Source organism: Lemur catta, chromosome 19 (genome assembly GCF_020740605.2).
Source record: "Lemur catta isolate mLemCat1 chromosome 19, mLemCat1.pri, whole genome shotgun sequence".
NCBI classification, from domain to species: domain Eukaryota; kingdom Metazoa; phylum Chordata; class Mammalia; order Primates; family Lemuridae; genus Lemur; species Lemur catta.
This window is the reverse complement of record NC_059146.1, coordinates 19,749,986-19,759,989: the sequence shown is the minus strand read 5'-3', so window position 1 is coordinate 19,759,989 and position 10,004 is coordinate 19,749,986. Positions and strand designations below refer to the sequence as shown.

At 52.0% G+C, this 10,004-nt stretch overlaps 2 protein-coding genes across 2 annotated transcripts; both read left to right on the top strand.

Moving 5' to 3' along the window:
• The first annotated feature begins 748 nt into the window (after positions 1 to 748).
• Positions 749 to 2,438, top strand: C19H19orf84 (chromosome 19 C19orf84 homolog). The gene is made up of 2 exons (XM_045532594.1): positions 749 to 847; positions 1,512 to 2,438. Exons 1-2 carry the CDS (start codon positions 813 to 815, stop codon positions 2,026 to 2,028), a joined length of 552 nt encoding a protein of 183 aa, XP_045388550.1. The 5' UTR covers positions 749 to 812; the 3' UTR covers positions 2,029 to 2,438.
• Positions 2,439 to 3,056: 618 nt separating this feature from the next.
• On the top strand, positions 3,057 to 9,456 carry LIM2 (lens intrinsic membrane protein 2). The gene is made up of 5 exons (XM_045532593.1): positions 3,057 to 3,113; positions 3,545 to 3,725; positions 7,479 to 7,628; positions 8,732 to 8,866; positions 9,106 to 9,456. Exons 2-5 carry the CDS (start codon positions 3,551 to 3,553, stop codon positions 9,165 to 9,167), a joined length of 522 nt encoding a protein of 173 aa, XP_045388549.1. The 5' UTR covers positions 3,057 to 3,113; positions 3,545 to 3,550; the 3' UTR covers positions 9,168 to 9,456.
• Positions 9,457 to 10,004: the final 548 nt, after the last annotated feature.

The window sequence follows — 10,004 nt, the reverse complement described above, 5'->3', positions numbered from 1 at the left end:
AGGGGCTGCATCTATCTCGGCCCCAGTGCACAGCCTGGAACCCAGCACATAGCAGGCACTGAATAACTAGTTCTTAAATGACTGGACATAAGAATGACAATTGCTTCTCAATAAAATACTACCACGACTATCAACAATAACTAAGTAAATCTTCCTTATTCAGGCTAGTAGTCCAGACTCTGTGTTTACTTTACACATGTGATATCACAAGAACCTCAAAAAAACCTGGATGGTAATATTAGCCCCATTTCTCAGATGGAGAAACTGAGGCATAGAGACTAGAAGGACCTAGGGTCGCAACGCCAGTCAGAGACAGAGCACAGAATGGAATACAGCCCCTGGAATTGCTAAGACTCAGACCATCTACTATGCCCTCTGCCCTAGGGGAGGGCCAAATGTCCAGATTTCACTGCCTAAAACGTCCCTTTAGTCCTAAAGAATCGTCCTGAGGGCATGGACAGGAAGAAAGCGAGAGGAAGGAAGAGGGCTGGGAGCCTGGTACTCCTGGATCTGAGAGACGAAGGGGGCTGGAGGTCCAGATCCCCGGGTATGAGGGAGGAAGGGGCTGGGGGCCCTGGGGCCGGGGAGGCGAGGGGGGCGTGCTCAGAAACGCAGGCTTGAGGCGCTCGTCCGCGGCCCCGCGTCCAGCGTTCCGCGCTCCTTCCGCGGCTCCGCGCGCGCCCGCGCCACGCCCCGTTTCCGACTTCGCCAAAACCCCGCCCTCTTTCTTTCTGGGCTCCTCCTCCGCCTTCCAGGGCTCTGGAAGGATCTAGGGGAAATTGCTAGAAGGCACCTCAGAGACCCCTCTGAAGATGGAACAGCTAAAGGACGGGGCTGAGCCCGAAGGGTGAGAGAAACAAAGACCTCCTCGGAGGGACACAGAGACCCAGACAGAGCAGGGGACACGGAATCTCAGAGGGAGAGAGTTGAGCAGACCCAGAGAGAGTATCAGAAAAAAAAAAAAAAAAGTCGATCTGGTATCAACTCATAGAAACAGAATCTTAGAGGATCTTGGTGACAGAGTTGGGTGAGATATTTAGAAATGGGGAGACAGCTAGAAACAGAGATTCATTCGTCAAACAGAGAAACTTCCCAGAGTGAACCAGGAGACTTGAAGATGCCAGAGACAGCCATGGGGCTAGAGGAATAATAACTGTCCACAGTTTTTGAACATTTACCAGCCTTTTACACGCACCACTGGTACCACTGAAGGCCATCTTTGGGTATGAAAAATTAAGGTTCAGGATGGGAAAATGATTTGCCCAACAAGGCACCACAAGCAAGACAGCGGGAATTGAAACTGAGTTCTGTCTGATACTGAAGGTAACAGTTGTCTCTCTGGAAAGAGACACGGGTGGACACAAATAGAGAAAGGAAGGAAGAGGGAGGTCAGAGGTGGACAGACTGAGGATGGGGAGAGAGGACTGCCCCAGACGTATAGGGCAGCCAGGCAGCAATAAGGGAAGAAATTCAGAGATAAGACCCAGTGACCTGTCTTGCTGTCATTCTAGGAACAACCTGTCCCTGCCGTCACCTGGAGCTGAGCCGTGGCCCGCTGCACCCATCCCAACCCTGCCAGCCTCACTCCTGAGTGCCCCAGACCCTGCCCACCTGGGGCTCCCTGAGAGCGTGGCCTCTGTTACTGTGCCCATCCGGCTGGACACCCTCTCCTGCCTCCTGCACAGTGCCCTGCTGGGGGCTTACACCCTCCAGCAGTCCTTGCCCTCCTGCCCCTGCTGTCCCCAGGCGTGCCACACCCAGCCAGGCACAGCCAGGAGGCCTCCCAGGGGACGCGGGGGGTGGGAAGTCAGACGTAGGCCAGGCTGGGGCCAAAGACAGCAGCGATGGGGACCTGGGAGAGCTGAGCAGGCAGAGAGGGACTGGGCGGGGGGCCCTGGGGCTGGCCCCAAGACCCCACCCAGAATGCCACCAACACTGCCTGCCCAGGATGGGAAGAAGGAAGCCCGAGGTCCGGAAGCACCCCTGGACACTCCACCTGCTGCCGAGGACTGGGAGACAGAGTACTAGGATGCTGGAGGGTCCAGCACCTGGGACTCAGGTCACCCAGGGGATTTTCCCGGAGCCCAGAGTGACATAAGCCCTGTCTGAGATACCCCAAGAAACATCCTGTTCCCGTCCTCCCCCACCCCCCAAACCATGGCCTCTTCGACTCACCTGATGAGCCTTGACCTAAGTCACCCGACTCAGGATTCCAAACCAGAGAAAAACCCTGAACCTCACACCCATGCCCAAACCCGTACATGTGCCCCTGATGGCCTCAACCCCGTTCCCAGCACCACCCCCAGCTACAACTACAGTCATAACCTCATTCCCGACCCCCAGGGCTCCTCCAGCCCTATCCCCAACCCTGCTTCTAACCCCAAAGCCACTGCCACCTGCCTGTCCAGCCCAGCCCCATCCCACTCTCAACACCAAATCCCAAGCCCATTCAGTCCCATTCTAGCCCCAGCCCCTGCCATGCCTCAGTCTGAACCCTACCCTCTTTCTCCTCATTCCCTACATGCCTAAGCCCAACCTAGTCCTCGTCTTTAACTTCTCCTAAACTCCAGCCCCAAGCAGCCCCATCCTCAACCCGCTTTCTGTCCCAGCCCCTGCTGTGGCATCCCATGCCACCACCCCACAAACAGCCCCATTGGCCCAACGTGTTCAGATGCCTGTAGCGCCTCACCCCATTTCCTGCTCTTCAGGCAGGAAGCCCCAGTTGAACAATAAACAGATGGCTGTCCTCATGTCTCGTGTGTCTGTGTGTGTGCTTACATAGCTCAGGCCAGGCCAGCCCAGCCCAGCGGTGCTGTGAGCAAGGCTTGTGCGAAGGTGTTAGGGTCTGGGGAGGGTCACCGAGGTAGGCCAGGGAGCCAGGGGCTGGGGGCGGGGAGCCACCTGGATCCCTGCTTCAGCAAATTCCACTGGGGGCCTCTGCCACCGTTGCATTTCTGCCTGCTGGAAGCTGCTGGGCCTCAGGGCCATTGTGTGGGGAGGCTTAAGGGATTTGGGGGATCCAAGGGTGCAGAGAGGCCAGAAACCTGGCTCAGCTCAGTCTGCACAGAGGGGCCGAGGCAGAAGGAGGGCTTGGGGCAGGCTCTGCCACTCAGGTAGGCACCAGGCATGGGCTCTGCAGCCTCCTCCTTCCCGGGGGGGTCTAGGCTCCTTCCAGCTCCTTTCTCTCCCAGGGACCTGGTGGCCCATCCCCTAGCCCCCTCCTCACCTAGGACCCGAGAATCCAGGACCATTCCTTCCTCAGAGCCTAGAAGTCCAGATCCCCAGCCCCCTCCTCCCTCTGATCCTTCCAGGTCCCCCAGGATCCTTTTCCCCCAGGACCCAGGGCTTCTGGAACGCAGCCTCTCCTCCCTCAGACCCAAGGGTCCAGGCCCCCAGGCCCCTCCCCAGGACCCAGGTGTCTGGGTCTCCAGCTCCTTCTCCCAGGAAACAGGTGTCCCACTCCCCAGCCCCCTCCCCCCCCAGTCCCTTCCTCTGCCAGGACCCGGAATCCAGCTCCCCACCCTATCTCTCCCCTTCCCCACAGATCACCATGTACAGCTTCATGGGTGGTGGCCTCTTCTGTGCCTGGGTGGGGACCATCCTCCTGGTGGTGGCCACCGCAACAGACCACTGGATGCAGTACCGGCTGTCGGGAGCCTTTGCTCACCAGGGCCTGTGGCGGTACTGCTTGGGCGGCAAGTGCTACCTGCAGACGGACAGCATCGGTGAGCCTCTGGCTGGGGTCTGGGCTGCGCAGGGCAGACCTTCAGGGCCCAGGGGCCACCTGTATCCCAGACAGAAAACCCTGTGGCTCAAAGAGGGAAAGGGACCAGCCTGAGGTCACTCAGCATGGAAGGGGCAGAATTGGGATCTCAGGGTTGTTTTCTGGTTGTAATTACAGGGTGTACGGGTTTGGAGGTTAAGTCAAGAGAGGTGGCATTTCCTGACACGTAGAAGGTGTCAGGTGTAGCAGTTAGGGCTGGGGTTGCCAGAATAGCATTTTCTAAATATCTACTATGGACCAAGAACTATGTTAGGTACTGGGGGATACAGAAGCAACAGGAGCCCTAAGTTTGCTAAATACTGGATGAAGTATTTTTTACTACTTAACTACGTGCCAGGCCATGTTATACACACACACACACACACACACATACAGAGAGAGAGAAAGAGAGGTAGATACATAGAGATATATAGCATATTATATGATACATATCATACATTATATATTAACAAATTAATAATATATAATATACCTAATACATCATATTACACTAAATATGTGATGAATTAATAAATTAATAATATATATGTTGTGTATATCTTACACTAAATATTACATACTACATTAACAACATATAATATATTGTATATTATTACTACTAATAGTAATAATAATAATATCTGGCATTTATTGAGCGCTCAATATGCCCTATGTGCTATCCTGAGCACTTTACATATATTAATTCTATTTCTTCTCCCAACAACACTAAAAGGGTGGCTCAACTGCATACAGGAAGAGAACGTGAGGTTTGACCTCAAAATTCGAACATTCTCTCGAAGGGGAGTGAGAGGAGGAGCTGGCCCTCAGGGAGCCCTGGGCGTGACAGGCACACGCAGGGATCTCCCTGGCCCCATCCCACTGAACCAGCCTGAGGCAGCCTGGTGCCTGTTTGCCAGGGGTAGACTGAGGCGGAGAGAAGAGGAAAGGGCTGTCCCTGGCCGCCTACCTCAGAGCCCAGTGTGCCTGACTTCACCCACAGCTGTCTCATTTGTGACACTTCCACCTTTTCTCCTGCTCCAGACTGGGAACGTCCCAAGGGACAGATCAGAGTCACTTCTATATCTTATCTCTGCTGGGGATCAGGGAGAGAGGGAGGCTCGGTAAAAATCCTGGGTCCATTCAACATTCTCAGGATCAACAAAAAAACGAAAACCTCAGGGACATACCTCACCCTTGGGCATTTGAAACAGCTGGCTTAACTTGCTCATCAACTGTGACTCACCAAAATTAACTTGATTCCCAGGGTCCAAGCCCAACTGCCAATGGGTTTTATTGGGTCTGCCTGGTGTTTTTGAAGTTTCTGAATTAGTTACCAGTATTTAAAAATCTGGAGATTTTTTTACATAGAAATATAGACTTGTGGCTCTTTTTGAAAAAAAAAACCTGGCCAAGCACGGTGGCTCAAGCCTGTAATCCTAGCATTTTGGGAGGCTGAGGGGGTGTATTGCTTGAGGCCAGAAGTTCAAGACCAGCCTGAGCAAGAGTGAGACTCCATCTCTTAAAAAATAAAAAATAGAAAAATTAGCTGGGTGTGGTGGCGCACACTTGTAGTTCTAGCTACTTGGGAGACTGAGGCAGAAGATCCGTTTGAGCCCAGGAGTTTAAGGTTGCAGTGAGCTATGATGATGCCACTGCACTCTAGCCAGGGCAACAGAGCGAGACCCTGTCTCAAAACAAACAACCAAAAAAACCTGCAAAAAAAAAAAAAAACAGAAAAAAAAAATCCAAATTTTGCATGCCCCAGGACAACAACTGGGTATGAGCAGTGGCTACCCTTCCAATGGGGTATACCAGTCATGGCCCCTTCAGGAGACAGAAACCACACAGTAATTTGAATGGGGAGGTTTTCTGTAAAAGTGGAGCTGAGAGGCAATACACTGACATGGGATATGTCAGAGGCAATACACTGACATGGGAATTGGTACATGGGACATACATGGCTAGCTCCTCCTCGCCTCTACCCCAGCCTGCTCCCCAGCAGATCTCCTGCCCTCATTTGCAGCTGTGTCCAGCCCTCAAAGGCACTTGCGTTTTCCACTCCTAGCATAATTGTAAGAAAGAAATAAGCTATAACAAGCCCCATAAGTCCTCCAGACTTTTAAATACCCAGAGACCTCTGAGTTTTCTAGGGCTGCCATAAGAAAGTACCAGAGATTGGGGGGCTTAAACAACAGAAATGTTTTGTCTCATAGCTCTAGAGGCCAGAAGTCCAAGATCAAGGTGTTGGCAGGGTTGGCTCCTCCTGAGGGCTGTGGGGGAGAATGTTTCATGTCTCCTCCTCCACTGTCTTCTGGTGCTTTGCTGGCGATCTTTGGCGTTCCGTGGCTGGTAGATGCACCACCTCTGCTTCTACCTTCATCACAGAACTTCCTCTTCCTGTGTGCAAGTCTGTGTCCACACTTCCGCTTTTTATGTAAGAGCACCAGTCATGGGATTAGAAGCCCACCTTACTACAGCATGACCTTATCTTAACTAATTACATTTGCAATGACCCCATCTCCAAATAAGGTACCATTCTGAGGCACTGGGAGTTACAACTTCAACATATAAATTTGGGTGACAAGGTGGCATAATTTGACCTATAATAACATCCATGGAGAAATAGCCAGGAATTTCTCTCACTTAGGCTCGCCCAAAAGATTGCAATTTTGCAAAGATCCTAGGCTTTTTATAATACCTTTCAATGGCAGGGTCCGAGTTCTGCCTGACGTGTACAATTGCCCTGGGTGCTTCGAGAAATGGGATAGCCAAGCAGTTAAGAGTGTCGGCATTGGAGCCGGGGTTTCAACTCTGCCCTGCTTCTAATTATGGGACTTCGGGCAAGTCACTTTACCTCTCTGAGCCTCAGTTTCATCACCTGACAAATAAGAATTAAAATAGTACTTACAGCATAGGGCTCGTGGAAGGAATAAGATCATACCTGGGAAGCAAACCTGGCATGTAGGTGGCAGTTGCAAAATGGAGGATGAGATTGTGACTATTGTTCCCACAGCATCTCCTATAGGGCCAGCCCTGAGCGGAGCACAGGAGAAGAGTGGTCCCCAGTGCTCAACATTTGTTCATCCAACATGTTTATTGAGCACTTGTTATGTGCCAGGCACTAGGTGCTGGGGACATGGCGATGAAAGAAATAGCAAGGCCCTTGTCCTCACAAAGCTGAGAATTTAGTGGGGGAGAGACAGGTATTTTAAATAAATTAAAGACAAATAAATAGGACAGTTGTAGACATGAGGAAGTGGTATGAAGGAAATGGAAGAGAACAATGTACAAGAGGATAGTGACTACCAGGAGGATATAAGGAATCAGCATTCATTTTTTCATTTATTTATTCATTCAACAAACATTTCTCCAGGACAATGTGCAAACCAAACCTGTGGTAGAGGTGTTCATGAGACTCTGTCTTCAGGGGGCAGCCATCAGGCTGGAGGGGTAGACAAAAGAACCACACCCCAAGTAAGGGGGGAAGATGATGCCTGAGGGGTGAAGGAATGCTTCCTAGAGGAGGGGCCTTGGGAGCTGGGCTTTGGAGGATGAGTAGGAGTTTGCCAGGTGCAGAAGGAGGCATTTGCAAAGAAGTGATGGAGGAACTGGGTCAGGGATATGGAGAGGGGCAAGGCATTTTCCTCCCAGAGGCAGCAGCATCCCTCACTGAGAGCAGTGGCAGCATGGGAGTGACTGTGGGGTGCTCCCACAGCATACTGGAATGCCACCCGGGCCTTCATGATCCTGTCTGCCCTGTGTGCCACCTCCGGCATCATCATGGGCATCCTGGCCTTCGCTCAGCAGCCCACCTTCTCCCGCATCTCCCGGCCCTTCTCTGCCGGCATCATATTCTTCACCTCAAGTGAGTGGGCCCACCCTCCCCTTTCACTCCGCCTCCCCACTTCTTACTCCCATCTCTAAACCCGATCCACACCGCCCCCTCAACCCCACCCTCACTCCCTATGCCTCCTCACTCTCAACACCATCCCCACGCCCCAAACCAACCTCATGACCATTTCTAGTCCCAGCCTATTCTGACACTAACCGGTGGACTGTGATTTAATTCTGGCACTAACACCCACCACCATGCCCACAATTAGTGTCAGACTCCACAGGTTAAGGGCACAGTCCCCAGTGAGACTGCCCCGACCTCAGATACAAGCTGCAAGTGGGGTACCCAGGCCACCCACACTTTTGACCAATTGGCTACAAATTTAGCGGTTCCCAAGACTCACTTCGGTTCAAAAATTTGTTGGAACAGTTCATGGAACTCAGGAAAGTCCTATACTTACAACTACAGTTTTATTATAGAGAATACAACTTAGGACCAAGCAAATGAATGGGGAGAAGCCTGGGAAGGGCCCCAAGTGCAGCACTTCCAGGCCTTCTCCCTGTGTAACTAGGGGTCACCCGCCCAGCACATAGGTGTGTTCCCCAACAGGAGGCTCCACTGAGCATCCGTGTCCAGGGTTTTCACTGGAGTTTCATTACATAGGCATGTTTGACTGAATCATTGGCCATTGACTGAACTCAATCTCCAGCTTCCGTCTGCTCCCCAGAGGTTGGGCTGATAGTGGCTCAAAGCTCCAACCCTCTAATCACATGGTTGGTCTTTCTGGTGACCAGTCCTCAGCCTGGGTCATCTCATCTCATTAGCATAAACTCAGGTGTGGTCCAAAGGGCTCGAGAAAAACAAAGACACTCCTATTACACAGGAAATTCCAAGCACTCAGAGTCTCCCAGGAACCAGGGACAATGACCATTCAAAATCTTTATTATACAGCACAACCCTGCCCCATCCCCACCCCAACCCTACCCCATAATCATCTTTACTCCCACTTCCAACTCAACCTCCCCTTCCTCCTACCCCTATCCCCACGCCCACTCCTACCCCTTTTTCCAATCTCAGGCCCCACCCCTACCCCTCCCTGTGCCCACCCACACCCTCCCGCCCTCTCTCCCCAGCCCTTTTTGTCTTGTTGGCCTTGGCCATTTACACTGGAGTCACTGTCAGCTTCCTCGGCCGCCGCTTCGGGGACTGGCGCTTTTCCTGGTCTTACATCCTGGGCTGGGTGGCCCTGCTCATGACCTTCTTCGCAGGTACTGGGGCCAAGGGAAGGTCAGTGTCTGGTCAGGGGAGGCAGCATTTCAGAGGGGAGATCCCACTGGGTGTCCCACATGGAACCCGTAGCACTGGGGTGGGAGGCAGACCCGAAGTCCAAAGAGTCTGGGGACATGGATACCCAAGGAGAAAGGGAGTGTGGTGCTGGGGTCTCTTGTGGGGGGAAACAGGGGTTAGGAGGGCCCTGGGGGACCAACTGTGATCTCTTCTCATGCAGGGATTTTCTACATGTGTGCCTACCGGATGCATGAATGTCGGCGCCTGTCCACTCCCCGCTGAGCCCTGATGTATTCCCCAACTTCATCCGGAAGTTAAAATGAGGTCACTGGAGAGGAGGGGGAGGGTCTAGAGGCCTGAAATCCTGGTTCCTGGGGGCATGAGGGGGCTCGGGCCTGGACTCTGGGTGACAGCCCCAGACTCCTGTGTCCTAAGTGGGAAGGAGGGAGAATAGGGCCTGGCAGGAGGGAGTTAAGGAGACCCAAGTCCCCATCTGCCAGGCAAGTTGTTAGAAAAATGTAATATCCATTAGAGAAATGTTTTGGGGTCAAATAAAACTGACGTGAAACTATAAAGTGTGAATCCTTGAGGGACTGGGGTGAGGAGAAAGAGGTGTGAGTGTGATGGGTGTGGGACAGGGTGCTGTATTATGGAGGCCCAACCTGCCCAGTTCTTGCAGCGATGGGAACAGAAATTAATCAGAGTCCCTGCCCAGGAGTTAACTACAGTTCAGCTTCTAGGAAATCTGATGCATAGGATAATGTAAATAAAAATCTCTCTGAAAAAACCTCCCTGCCCACCCTCCACCATTTCCAGTCAGCTCTCCCCGACCTCCTCTCCCCTCCCCTCCTGGGATGGGCCCCTCCAGCTAGAGGCACCATTGCTCCAGCCTTCACCTCCAGCACCTGCCTGCCTCTTCACACTCTGTTCATGACCATGACCTTCTCTTCATGCACTCATTTATCAGTGCATTCAACAGACTGATGGCAGCTGCTGAGGTTTACTAATGTCTATCAAAATACTAATACTATTTGCAAAGTTGATTATAATAAGACTATTTATTACAGTCTATGTTAATAACTTATGTTAATAGAGGCTTAGTCTCTAAAATAATATTTA

What these genes read in the sequence shown, in the direction of transcription:
- C19H19orf84 (XM_045532594.1), top strand. Translation starts at nt 813, where the DNA reads ATGGAACAGCTAAAGGACGGGGCTGAGCCCGAAGG. An exon ending in GACGGGGCTGAGCCCGAAGG is followed by an intron (nt 848 to 1,511) that starts GTGAGAGAAACA and finishes CTGTCATTCTAG; the next exon opens with GAACAACCTGTCCCTGCCGT.
- LIM2 (XM_045532593.1), top strand. Translation starts at nt 3,551, where the DNA reads ATGTACAGCTTCATGGGTGGTGGCCTCTTCTGTGCCTGGGTGGGGACC. An exon ending in CATCATATTCTTCACCTCAA is followed by an intron (nt 7,629 to 8,731) that starts GTGAGTGGGCCC and finishes CTCTCTCCCCAG; the next exon opens with CCCTTTTTGTCTTGTTGGCC. An exon ending in GCTCATGACCTTCTTCGCAG is followed by an intron (nt 8,867 to 9,105) that starts GTACTGGGGCCA and finishes CTTCTCATGCAG; the next exon opens with GGATTTTCTACATGTGTGCC.